The sequence below is a fragment of the Leptodactylus fuscus genome, chromosome 5 (assembly GCF_031893055.1).
Source record: "Leptodactylus fuscus isolate aLepFus1 chromosome 5, aLepFus1.hap2, whole genome shotgun sequence".
In the NCBI taxonomy this organism is placed as follows: domain Eukaryota; kingdom Metazoa; phylum Chordata; class Amphibia; order Anura; family Leptodactylidae; genus Leptodactylus; species Leptodactylus fuscus.
The window spans coordinates 29,727,335-29,741,287 of NC_134269.1; the positions used below are offsets into that span (position 1 = coordinate 29,727,335).

The 13,953-nt window shown below is 43.8% G+C and overlaps 1 protein-coding gene across 1 annotated transcript; it reads left to right on the forward strand.

Moving 5' to 3' along the window:
* The first annotated feature begins 154 nt into the window (after positions 1-154).
* Positions 155-11,726, forward strand: GINS4 (GINS complex subunit 4). The gene is made up of 8 exons (XM_075276117.1): positions 155-206; positions 507-619; positions 3,989-4,075; positions 4,157-4,270; positions 9,684-9,781; positions 10,055-10,143; positions 10,226-10,316; positions 11,258-11,726. Exons 2-8 carry the CDS (start codon positions 527-529, stop codon positions 11,352-11,354), a joined length of 669 nt encoding a protein of 222 aa, XP_075132218.1. The 5' UTR covers positions 155-206; positions 507-526; the 3' UTR covers positions 11,355-11,726.
* The last annotated feature ends 2,227 nt before the right edge of the window (positions 11,727-13,953 follow it).

Sequence of the window (13,953 nt, forward strand, 5' to 3'; positions counted from 1 at the left end):
TCAAGATAGAGCGTCTCGCGAGTCTACGAATCTCTTACATGCCACCTGCTGGTAGTTACTTAGTACTACAGCTATCCTACAGTTACAGCATAAGGGGGAAGAGAACTGAGCTCCGCCCACCCAGTGACGTCATGAGCTGAGCTGGCGGGAAAAGCGGAAAGTGATTGAGCAGCCTCCTCGGTTGTCCTGTGTGCGGTAACTGTGCGGTAATGTTGCATGCGGCTTGTTATGTTGTGTCTGCTTGTGTGTATACACACTGACCATTAGGTATGAGGTTTGCTATGGGTGCAGATATCTGATATGTCTATACAATAAGGCTATGTTCACACTTAGCACATATCACGTAGGAATTGCATGCTGAAGTACAATGTGAACACAGCCCTAAGCCAGTGTCACAGTAACCTACTGTAGTTGTAAGTGACTGCGCACCAGCAGACCCCTGGCTTATGCTAGCTTACACTTGGTGACATCTTGTTCATGACGTCATTGTTTTCTCTGGCCCTCAGGTGACGCCGTGCTGTGCATTATGGAGGAGGACTTGGGCCTGTCAGACCAGGACTCTGATGCCGGGAGTGAAGAGGTCCTGACCCCCGCCGAGCTCATCAACAAACTGGAGGAGGTGAGAACATGGGGTGTATATGAAGATTAGGAGACAAACCGCTTCTTTGGAGACCTGTCTCTTTCCATGGTTACAGACTACACATGGGCATGTAGTCTGATCGTGTGACCCTCGTGCTCTTGTGTATGACATTGTGCTCCTCTCTTATCCGTGTCAGTAACATTACTCTTACGGTAAGGATCCCTTACTGACACCATAGGCTTCCATCTTGCCAGAATCACTCTACTATTCACTTTAGTTGTCATGTCTGCGCCCGGTCCAGCTCTGCTACATCTTATTCACAAACATCCACTACGCAGTGGGTGAATTTCATGGGGTAACTACATTCGTATCGCCTCTAGGACTGTTGTCATACATCCCTTGTTGGCAGGGATTTTCTGAGACTTCTGTATTGATTATCCATCCTTATGTGGTTTGATGGAGGGGTCTGACACACATTACCCTGCTGATCAGCCAGGTGAAGGACCTCTTTGCTGTACTGATGACATCACTTTCATTGGTCACGTGATACAGGAGCAGCTCAGTCCTAATCAAATGAATGAGGCTGAGCTGCTCTATCAAGCACAGGACCTACAATGTGTCCTGGGTATTCAGTGAGGAGGCTGCACTTAACCCCCTGAATGCTGCATCCTCCTCCACTAGCTGATCTATCGGTGTCCTGAGTGTTTGGCCCTATTCTAAGGATAGATCAGCAATATAGAAGTCCCAGATAACCTCTTCAATGTGTATTGGGGTTCTCCGACCTCATATGGGCTCCGTCAGTCCCTGAGCACTTACCGTATTTTTCGGACTATAAGACGCACCAGGTTTTAGAGGAGGAAAATAGGGGAAAAAAATTTTGAAGCAAAAAATGGTAAAATATTTAATATATGGGAGTTGTAGTTTTGCAACAGCTGCAAGGCCACATTGACAGGTGACCCTGCAGCTGTACGGGGACTCATAGAGTGTTTTTTTTTGCGGGGCCAGAAGTACTTTTTAGTTGTACCATTTTGGGGAATATCTATTGCTTAGATCACCTTGTATTGAAAAAAAACCCGGTGGTTTATGACATATGATTTTCTACTTTTATATATATATTCTAGGGACAGGAGGTGATTTAGAACTTTTATTTATTTTATATTTTTATTATATACTAGCTGGTACCCGCGACTTCGTCTGCGGTGATTGTAGGAGTGGGTATATACAGGTGTGGGTAAGGTTTTCGTACTGTGTATAAGGTATGGGATATGAAATGTAATTTTGTATCTTGTTTTTGCTGTAATTCAGAGAATACGTGAGACTTTTGTGTTGAAGTTACTTTGTATTTGAGCTGCTATATATACAGTGTTGTGAGAAACTTTACATAGTGACTTTGGGACAGAAGTATTTGAAGTTAACCCTTTCCCGTCGATGGCATTTTTTGATTTTGGTTTTTCATTTTTGACTCCCCTCCTTCTAAACCCCATAACTTTTTTATTTCTCCGTTCCCAGAGTCATATGAGGTCTTAATTTTTCTTGGGACAAATTTTTCTTCCTGATGCCGCCATTAATTATTCTATATAATGTACTGGGAAGCAGGTAAAAAATTCTGAATGGGGTGGATTTGACAAAAAAATGCATTTCTGCGACTTTCTTAGGGGCTTTGGTTTTACGGCGTTCACTGTGCAACCAAAATGACAAGTCCCCTGTATTCTGTGTTTTGTTACGATTCCGGGGATACCAAATTCATATGGTTTTATTTACATTTTGACCCCTTAAAAAAATCCAAAACTGTTAAAACTTTTTTTTTTTTGAAAAGTCGTCATATTCCGACAGCCGTAACTTTTTTATACGTCCGTGTACGGGGATGTATAGGGCGTCTTTTTTGCGGGGACGGGTGTACTTTGTAGTTCTACCATTTTCGGGAAATGTTATTGCTTTGATCACTTTTTATTCAAATTTATATCAGAGTCAAAAGAGTGAAAAAACGGCGGTTTGGCACTTTTGACCATTTTTCCCGCTACGGCGTTTACCGAGCAGGAAAAATATTTGTATAGCTTTGTAGAGCGGGCGATTTCGGACGTGGGGATACCTAACATGTATGTGTTTCACAGTTTTTAACTACTTTTATATGTGTTCTAGGGAAAGGGGGGTGATTTGAATTTTTAATCCTTTTTATTTGTTTTTATATGTTTTTTACTTTTTTTAAAACTTTTTTTTTTTTTTTGCATTTATTAGACCGCCTAGGGGTATTGACATGGGTGGGCGGTGTCGCGGATTGTGAGAGCGGTGGGGGTCAGCAAACATGGCTGCTCCGGAGCGTTAAAGAGAGCCTCCTGGAGTATCGGTAAGGTGAGGGGCAAAGTGGTAAAGTATATGTATATGAGATTGTGTGGGGTTAGGGGTGAGGCTGCAGAGGGCAATAGGAATTTTGTGGCTTGCTATGGTCCAAAGTGTGTGAGATTGCAGAGATGATGGTGTGAGTTTGGGTTTTGTGGGGGTCCTGGCACAAACGTATGTGCGCTGTTGTGACGAAAAGTAGCCTATTGCGCAATCGGGTGTAGTGACTATGTTTGTGGAAAATTTCAGCCAAATCGGTCGAGCGGGTTTTGCGTGATTGAGGAACAAACATCCAAACACACAAACATCCAAACTCACAAACTTTCACATTTATAATATTAATAGGATTTTTAAAGCTTTTTTTTTTTTTTTTTCAATACAATACTAATTAGCCTCATTAGGCTCCCGGCTGTCACCCGAACAGGTCGGCTCCTGCGATATCGCCGCGCAGGAGCCGGCCTGCAACTTTACAGGTAAAGAGAAGGAGGAGAAGGGGCCACCGATACTGACCCGGCATCCGCTGTACTAGAGAGGCGGATGCCGGCACGGGATAGACGCCGGGGCCTGAGACATCGCTGCGCTCCTCTGCCCTGCATGAAGCCAGCGGCGGGGGGACGGAGGAGCGGAATAGCATCGCCCCTGCCGCTCCTGGCTTCATGCAGGGCAGAGGAATGCAGCGATGTCTCAGGCCCCGGCACCTGTGATGGCGTCTATCCCTTGCCGGCATTCGCCTCTCTATTACGGCGGGTGCCAGGCGCTACATTCAGACTATAAGACGCACCCTTCATTTCCCCCCAAATTTTGGGGGAAAAAAGTGCGTCTTATAGTCCGAAAAATACGGTATACTGTGTGTCCTCTCCTATCTGGCCATGACTTACATTGCATTGTGGGTCTGTTCAGTACTGAAATAAAAACATAAGGTTGTCCTTTTCATCCCTGGTACTCCGGTAAGTGGAGTCCTCTTGCCAATAGTGAAATCCAACAGATCTCTAAAATTTACAAAAATTCTGCCATGATTGGATGTACCTTGTAGAATATGTCAGTGTGACCACTTCCCTTCTCCCACTACAGGCCTGGCTCAATGAGAAGTTTGCCCCAGAACTCCTAGAGAGTAAGTCTGAGATTGTGGAGTGTGTGATGGAGCAGCTGAATCATATGGTAAGCCTGCTGCGCCCTGGTCTCTGCTGTCACTCGCACGTTACTACCGTGACATTGATAGTTACCTGTTTACCTTCCCAGGAACAAAATTTGCAGCGAGCGCGACAGGGCGACCTGAAGATAAGTTTCCATCACATGGAGATAGAGAGGATCAGGTTCATGCTCAGCAGCTACTTGAGGAATCGCTTGCTCAAGGTACCTGACATAGTATACATGATGAACTGACACTCAAGGCAGAAGCTTTTTGGGCACCCACACCCCAAAGTCACCCATATGTGGTCACTGCTTATAGGTAGATCCCTAAGTGTCTTCTTCCAGGCTGCCTGTGTGCTCTGGTCCTGTGCACAGGTTCCTGTGCAGGTTGTGACGCCCTCCGGCACTAGTGATGCTGTAGAGAATGAGGGTCGGATTTTCTATATTTTATAGAGAGCAACATTAAGCCAACTATGGGGGTGTATGGAAAATTCACTTTTCACTTTTTAATACTAACAGCCTATCCTTTATAATAGGTCATTAGTGTTAAATCTGCAAGGGTCTGAAACCTGGGACATCCAAAGATCAGATGCTCCTGGTCAGTGTGACTCCGGGTAATTTTTACATGCTGGGAGTCGCACTGTTCACTCCCTGTACAAAAGTGTAGCAGTAACCTTAGGTACTGGAGCATTGCTCCATAGACTTCAACATTTATGTGCAGGATATTAACCACATGAGGACCGCCGTACGTAAATTTACGGCCTCATGTGCTGGTACCTAAAGACCGGACTATTGCCGAAATACGTCCGGCCTTTAGGTACCTTTCTGGCGGGGGGAGGGGTGCGGGGGGGACAGGGGTTAGGTGTTACTAACACCTAACCCCTTCCTCCATAACGTCCAGTCGGAACTGAGTCCGACTGGACGTGTTAACCCTTTCGATCGCGCCGTCAAACATCGCGGCGCGATCGAAAGGGATCCGCCGACAAGTTAACCAGATCGGCACCCCCCGCGGCGAGATCGGGGGGTGCCGATGTCAGTAGAAGGTAGTCTGGGGTCTGGCCAGTGACCCCAGACTACCGGAGCCCCCACATACCTGGTGATCCTGCCAGGCGGTGGAGGAAGTGAGCGATGTGTCTCACTTCCTCTGCAGCTTACAGGACACGAGCAGGTTCATGTCCTGCTCGTGTCCTGTCTGCTACTGTGTAGAATCAGCTGATGCTTTCATCAAAGCATCAACTGATTCAAGTGTCCTAAAGGGACACATGAAAAAGTTAAAAAAAAATAAAGTGTATGAAAAAAGTAATAAAGTTCTAAAGTCCAAAAATCCCTTTTTTCTATACAAAATGAATTATATAAAAAAAAGCACTAAAAATTAAAAAAAGCAATGCATATTTGGTATCGCCGCATCCGTAACAACCTGTACAATAAAACTGAAATAATATTTAATGTACACGGTGAACGTCGGAAAAAAAAAACGGAAAAAACTCGCCGGAAATAATGATTTTTTGCCATCTCATCCTACAAAATATGCTATAAAAAGTGATCAAAAAGTCATATTCACCCCACAACAGTGCCAATAAAAAGCGCACATTTTCCCGCAAAAAATAAGCCCTCAACCAACACTGTCAACCGAAAAATAAAAATGTTACGCCTCTCAGAAGATGGCGATGCAAAAATCACTGATTTATGTCCCCAAATGTGTTTTTGTTCTGCAGACTTAGTATCGCATAAAAAAATAACATAAATGAGGTATCGCCGTAACCGTACCGACCCGCAGAATAAAGGACACATGTTACTTATGCTGTACGCTGCATGGCGAAAAATTTAAAATGTAAAACTCAATGCAGGATTGATTTTTTTTTTTTTTTTTTAATCCAGCAAGAAAGAGTTAATAAAATGTAATCAGTAAGTTGTAGGCACCCAAAGATGGTGCCATTACAAATTGCATCTCATCCCGCAAAGAATAAGCCCTTATATGGCCATGTCACCAGAAAAATAAAGAAAATATAGCATCTAGCAATGTCAAGGCAAAACCCCCCAAAAATCGCCAAATTATTAGAATACAACTGGCGGCGTCAGGAAGGGAATATATAAGCTGTGCGAGCGAATATCAGGGGACACCTCAGATTTACAGCTTATGAGCGAAAAAACACCAGAAGTGACCCCCAAAGTGACCCCCAGAGTGACTCCCCCAATCATAGGAGCTACTGGGACATAGTAGGGAATTTGGTGTCTGCAATGTTCTCCGCACAGCTTATATATTCCCTCTTCGCCATCCGCTGTGCAGTCACGTCCGGATACTAATACTCACTACACCCCCTGATAAATTCTTTGAGGGGTGCAGTTTTCAAAATGGGGTCACTCCTTTGGGGAATCCACTTTTCTGGTACCTTACAGGCTCTACAAACATGACATGGCATCCAGATACCAAACATCAAAATCTGTACTCCAAAAGCCGCATCGCGCTCCTTCGCTTCTGCGCCCTGCTGTGCGCCCAAACTGCAGTTTATGACACATGTATGACACTGGTGTACCCGTTATATCGGACGTAATGTCATATGTGAGTATAAACTGATATTAGGGCACAGCTGGACGCAAAAGGGAAGAAGGGTTATTGGGTTTTTGGAGCACAGACGGTTTGGTTTTTGGATGCCATGACACTTTTGTAGATCTGAAACGCCAGTAAAGTGGAATCCCCTGATATGAGACCTTATTTTGGAAACTACACCCCTGAAGGATTTCTCCAGGGGTACAGAGAGCATTTTTAACCCCCAAGTGTTGCTATAACTTATTATCCATAAATGAATACGAAGCTGATTGTGAAAGGTGAAAATGACCATTTTTCCAGGAATACGTCATTTCAGTGCGTAATATGTTGTGCCCGCCTTGTATCAGAGATGAACGCTCTAAAAGCTGTTGTGCCCGGGATACCCGCTTACCAGTTTTTGGAGTGTCTCTGCTGACATAAGTTGGGCACAACATATCGGGCACTAAAATGGCGAATCTCTGGAAATTTTTCATTTTTAACTTCTCATTATCAGCTGTGATTTCATTTCTGGAAACTAAATAAATGCAACACTCAGGGGTTAAAAATGCTCGCTACACCACTTGATAAATCCCATGAGTGGGCTAGTGTCCAAAATGGGGTGACATGTCTGCGGATTCCACTTTATTGGCAATTCAGGGGCTTTGCAAAAGTGGCATGGTGTCCTAAAACCAAACTGTGCTCCAAAAACCAAAATAGCGCTCCTTCCCTTCTGTGCCCGGCTGTGCCCAAACAGCCATTTATACCCACATATGGCATTAAGTCCGTTATCCGGGGTACACCAGTGTCATACATGTGGGCATACACCGCTATTTGGGTACCCAGCAGGGCGCAGATGTGAAGGAGCAATATGTGCTTTTGGAGTGCAGATTTATATTCTTTGTTTTTGGACACCACATCACATTTGCAGAGGCCCTAAAATTGTCCCTACAAAATGGGGTCACTTCTTGGTGAATTCCAGTTTACTGTCACCTGTGTAGTTTCTAAAATGGGGTCACAATGGGGGGTTTCCATTGTATTGATACTTTAGGGGCTCAGCTAATGCGACATGGCACCTGAGAACTATTCCAGCCACATCTGCTTTCTAAAAGCCAAATAACGCTCTTTCCATTCTGAGCCCCACCGTATACCCATACAGCAGATTATGGCCACATATGGGGTATTGCCGTGTTAAGAAGAAATTGTGTAACAAACTCTGGGGGGCTTTTAATTCTTCAGCTACTTGCAAAATTAAAAATATGGCGCTAAATGGACGATTGATTGGAAAAAAAAAGTAATTTTTCATTTTTACGTCCCATTGTTAATAAAATCTGTGAATCAGCTGTGAGGCCAAAATGCTCACCAAACCCCTAGATAAATTCTATGAGGGGTGTAGTTTCCAAAATGGGGTCACTTTTAGGGGGTTTCCACTTTATTGGTACACTAGGGGCTCTGCAAATGCGACATGGCACCTGAAAAATATTCCAGCAGAATCTGCCCTTCAAAAGCCAAATAGCGCTCTTTCCATTCTGAGCCCCGCCATGTTCCCATACAGCAGATTATGGCCACATATGGGGCATTTCTGTGTTCAGGAGAAATTGTGTAACGAACTTTAGGGAGCTTTTTTTCCTTTATCCTCTTGTGAAAATGAAAAATTTGGGGCTAAATTGACAGTTTGTTGGAAAAAAAGTAAATTTTCATTTTCATGTCCCAATGTTAATAAAATCTGTGAAACAGCTGTAGGGTCAAAATGCTCACTCTACCCTTTGATATGTTTTGTGGGGGGTGTAGTTTCCAAAATGGGGTCACTTTTAGGGGGTTTCCACTGTATTGGTACTCTAGGGGCTCTGCTAATGCGACATGGCACCTAAAAATTATTCCAGCAAAATCTGCCATCCAAAAGCAAAATAGCGCTCCTTCCATTCTGAGCCCCGCCATGTTCCCATACAGCAGAATATGGCCACATATGGGGTATTGCCGTGTTCAGGATAAATTGTTTAATAAACTTTGGGGGGCTTTTACTCCTTTAACCCCTTGTGAAAATGAAAACTTTGGGGATAAAGTGACATTTTAGTAATTTTTCTTTTACACATTCCAATGTTAGTAAAATCTGTGAAACAACTGTACGGTCTAAATGCTCACTATACCCCTTGATGAATTCTGTGAGGGGTGTAGATTCTAAAATGGGGTCACTTTTGGGGGGTTTCCATTGTTTTGGTACGCTAAGGGCTCTGCAAATGTGACATGGTGCCTGAAAATTATTCCAGCAAAATATGCTGTTCAAACACCCAGTGTCACTCCTTCCCTTTCGTGCACTGCCGTGTGCCCAAAAATCAGTTTACACCCACATGTGGGGTATTTCTGTGCACGGGAGAAATTGCATAACAAAATGTGAGATGCATTTTCTCCTTTAACCCTTTGTGAATGTGTTAATTTTAGGTCTAAATGAATGTATTAGTGAAAAAAAATGAAATGTCTAAATTTGACCTCCATATTATTTTTATTCTTATGAAATGCTTAAAGGGTTAACAAACATCCCAAATGCTGTTTTGAATAATTTGAGGGGTGTAGTTTTGAAAATGGGGTGATTTATGGGGGTTTCTATTATATAGGCCTTTATAATTCCTTTCAGAACTGAAGTGGTCCCTAAAAAATTAGTTTGAGGAATTTTCTTGTAAATCTGGAAAATTGCTGTTACACTTGTAAGCCTTGTAACATCCAAAATGAATTAAAAGACGATCAAAAGATGATGCCGATATAAAGCAGAGATATGGGAGATAATATTTATTCATGTATTTGGATGGTATGACTATCTGCCTGAAAAGCAGAGAATTTCACATTTTGAAAATTGCAATTTTTTCCAAATTTCCATCAAATTTGCTAGTTTTTTTATAAATAAATACAAAAATATTGATTAGTGTATACCACTAACATGAAGTATAATGTGTTACGAAAAAACAATTTCAAAATCACTTGTGTAAGTTAAAGCGTCTCAAAGTTATTGCCATTTAAAGTGACACATGTCAGTTTTGAAAAAAGAGGCCCGGTCCTTAATGTACTTCTGGGCCTGGTCCTTAACCGGTTAATATAAGATTCTTCCCATCTCCTTAGATTGAGAAGTTTTTCCCACATATTCTGGAGAAGGAGAAATCAAGAGGAGAAGGCGAGCCCCCGCATCTGTCTCCTGAGGAGTTTGCCTTTGCCAAGGAGTAAGTGTTGCTGTTGTTTTCCTCTCATTTTTGTATCATTGTATATTACAGCACTGGTCCTAAACCTGTGACTCTGTCGCAGAACTACAACTCCTACCGTGTCCTGGTAGCGTGTGGCTGTCAGTGCATGCTAGGAGTTGTGGTTTTGCAATAGTTGGAGAGCCACATGTTGGAAACAGCTGTATTACAGAATATTTTAAGCAGGTTTGTAGCACTACGTGAACAGATTTTCAGCATTACTGTAAAACAAACCTGTATCTCTTGTCACTGCAGGTATATGACAAACACAGAGACTTTACTGAAGAACGTGGCCCTTCGTCACATGCCCCCAAACCTGCAGACAGTGGACCTGCTGAAATGTGGTAGGTAGCTCCTCCGCCTCTACACAAAGATGAGCATGAGATGACCTCTATTACCTGGGTAACATCAATATCCTTCCCATAGTCCCCAAACCAAACATGGACTCGTTTGTGTTCCTGAAGGTGAAGACGGCCCAGGAGAATATCCTAGTGGAACCAGAAACCGATGACCAGAGGTGAGGAAAGCATGGAGCATGCCATTGCTTTATAGCAGGGGCAGGGAACCTCGGCTCTCCAGCTGTGGCAGAACTACAACTCCCAGCATGCATTACTTGCTCTGCTGTTCTTGGAAGTGAATGGAGCATACTGGGAGTTGTAGTTTCACAGCAGCTGGAGAGCCGAAGGTTCCTTACCCCTGCTTTATAGCATCCTTGCTAATCTTGTGAATAAAGGGACTGCTTCTTCTTCAATCCCCATACTGTCTAAGGTGAATGATGTAGTCACCAACTGGGTGCACTGTTCACTTTATTCAGCCTCCGAATGGGGACCCGGTTGGTCACATGATCGGCCGATTCACACACCAAGGGGAAATCTTTTTCTATGTAAGTCTATGAGAGAATTACATTAAGGATCTCATAGACATGCGAAGAAAGAGTGACTTCCAGCTGGTAAGTGAATGGGCTGTCAGTCTGACAATTACATGACCAATAGGGTGACCCTTCAGAGGCTGAATAACGTGAATGATGTCACCCAGTAAGTGACTGCATCATCCCTGTAAATTAGTATGCTGTGTGCTACAGATCAGTGTCAGGTTCTCACACCTTACCGTGTACAGCAGCCATCACTGTGCAGGGACTGCAGCCTGCCCTATTGACCTGAACGGTGCCATTCTGCATGTACCAGCACAGTGGGTGACCAGGTGGCACCACAGTGCAAAGAAACCTGACTGTATTCTGCATATATACTAATATACTTCCTCTGTCCTCCTCATTCCTAATGATTTATTACATCACAGACATTGCCACAGTGGATAGAATTAGGATTGTCTCTCTACAATCTACATTACTGTGCAATTTTAGCAAAACTTCTAAATGTTTAGTGAATAATCCACAATGTCAAAGGGAAAAATTACTTTCAATCATGACCTTTATTCTCCTAAACCTTTGTCTGCCAACAGTGAATACACCATAGACATGGAGGTCGGATCTCAGCACCTTATAAGATATCGCACCATAGCCCCTCTTGTGGCCTCAGGAGATGTAAATCTCATCTGAACGACCAACAATCAAGCAGTGTGATGCCGAAGATTCGAAAGATTGCAAAGCGCAATACTAAGTGTCACCAGTAGGGGGCAGATGTAGTATACTGAATGATGCTACCAGCAGAGCAATGCTGAGCTTTCAATGAGCTGTGCTCTGCAGACAACCTACAACGTACCCATTGTGCTACATGTCTACTGGTCTTCTATGGATGTTACACCTGGACCTGAGCTAGGATTTGGGGACATTGCTTCTATGTAATGAGACTGAATGGAAAGGCCATAGTGGCAGTATACAGGTGTAATACCTGATATACCTGCATGCTCTGCCAGGTAGTCCTTGTCCGCTGATAATACTGCATCAGACCTAGCTATCTGATCTAGACCAGGTAATACGGACAGATACTATTAGGTCCAGATGATGAAATGTGTAAAATAAATAAAATATATTTTTTACATTTTGTACAAATGGATTGCTTTATAGTTATTTTACAATGCATGACCTAGAAAATACACTGTGTGAACAGATACAAACCAGTCTATGTGAACGTGAGGTCTTACAGCTGAATAATATGGTACTGGGTGCAGGCTGTAATGTCTATGGCATTGCTTCAATGCAAAAAAATATAAAAATTAGCAAGTTGGCAAATAGTAATGTGTTGTGTGTGAGCTCTTATATAATAATAATTAATAATAAATTTTATGTAGCGCCAACATATTCCACAGCGCTGTACAATTTGTAGGGTTCAAATACAGACGGAAAGATACATTACAAAGAAAGTCATTTCACACAATGGGACTGAGGGCCCTGCTCGCAAGAGCTTACAATCTATGAGGTAGAGGGGGTGACACAAGAGGTAGCAGGGGCGGCATTGCTTATACAGAGGTCAGACACTTTTGTAATAGAGGTGACTGTCATTACACAAACATAAGACTTTATGAGCCGTCACCAGTCGTGTCCTGTAACATGTGGATGGAGCTTGGACATATAAACTTATCATGAGATGACATCATATCACGTGGGAGCGGGGACAGAGGAGGGTTAGATTTTGGGGATTCTAATTATAGTATGGAAGGGTTTACGTTAGACATTGTGATAGACTTGTCTGAAAAGATGCGTCTTTAGTTTGCGTTTGAAACTTTAGAAATTGGGAGTTAATCTGATTGTCCGGGGTAGAGCATTCCAGAGAAGTGGTGCAGCTCGGGAGAAGTCTTGTATACGAGCGTGGGAGGTTCTGATAATAGAGGATGTAAGTGTTAGGTCATTGAGTGAACGGAGAGCACGGGTTGGGCGTTAGACAGAGATGAGGGAAGAAATGTAAGGAGGTGCGGCATTATGGAGAGCCTTGTGGATGAGGGGGATATGGATCTGTGTCTCCATGGTTACAGACTACAATCACATCCAAGTGTAGCCAGATCCTGATCCCCAGATCCCCTCTTCTTTCTTTAGATCAGGGGTCGGGAACCTTTTTGGCTGAGAGAGCCATGAATGCCACACGCTTTAAAATGCAATTCCGTGAGAGCCATAATACCCCAGTGTATAATAATCGGAGACCCAGGGGGGGATAAAAACACTGTTACTTACCTCTCCCTGGATTCGCTGCTGTCGACCATCTTCAATGCGGTCCGGGACGTCATGTGACTGGGGGTGCGCTTTGCGACGTGTATGGATGCAGGCCCTGGTCATGTGACATCTGGAAAGTCACGCAAGGAGGCCTGAAGCCTGCTCGGACCCCGGAGAGGTAAGTAACACTGTTTTTTATGTTCCCTCACCTCTCCTGGGCCTCTGATCATTATACTTGGGGTCCGAAAAGACCTCCGAGTATGATAGTGCTTGTGGGGCTCGCGGTCCAGTAGTTACACCCCTGTCTGCGAGCCAGATGCAGCCATCAAAAGAGCCACATCTGGCTCGCGAGCCATAAGTTCTTGGCCCCTGCTTTAGAGCAATAATAATGGTTGCAAAGTGTGCATGTCCTCAGATCGATGACCAATGCTGAACGCTTTCTGCTGCGCCGTGTTGTTACCTCTGGGTTTTTGGACCATCCACTCGCCCCGTGGCAGCTGCTACCGGCATACAGTAACATTGCTGGTTATCCTGTTCAACCAGATCTCCTTCAGAGACAACTTTCATCTTTTTGACCTCTTTAAATCACTGCGCAGACCGGCCGGGTTCGCTCAGGGCTAGAATATCTCCTACTCAGCAAATATTTTACTATTGTAATGGATATAACCTTTCTACAGAATTGTTTCACAACTGTCTGCATGCCATACTACTCCGACCTAGTTTAGTTACAGTAGTTATATGAGGTCGGGTCCCCCTGGGGGGGGGGGAGGACAGCTGGGTGTTATATGGAGGATTGCTTTGCAATAACTGAGCCCAGCAGGCAACACTGAGCTGTAACCTGTCACTCAGCAGCCAGTGATCAGGCAGGGGGAGGGCGAATGGAAGTAATAGACCTGAGGAATGTGATACTGCAATGTCACCGAGTTCACAGGCCTGTAATATGTAAAGAAGCCTTGCATCAGCCAGATTCTGTAACCTCCACATACAGGCCAACAACTGTAGGTGTCTCCTGTCTCATACCTTCCATTACCCCCAGGCCGTAAATGAACCT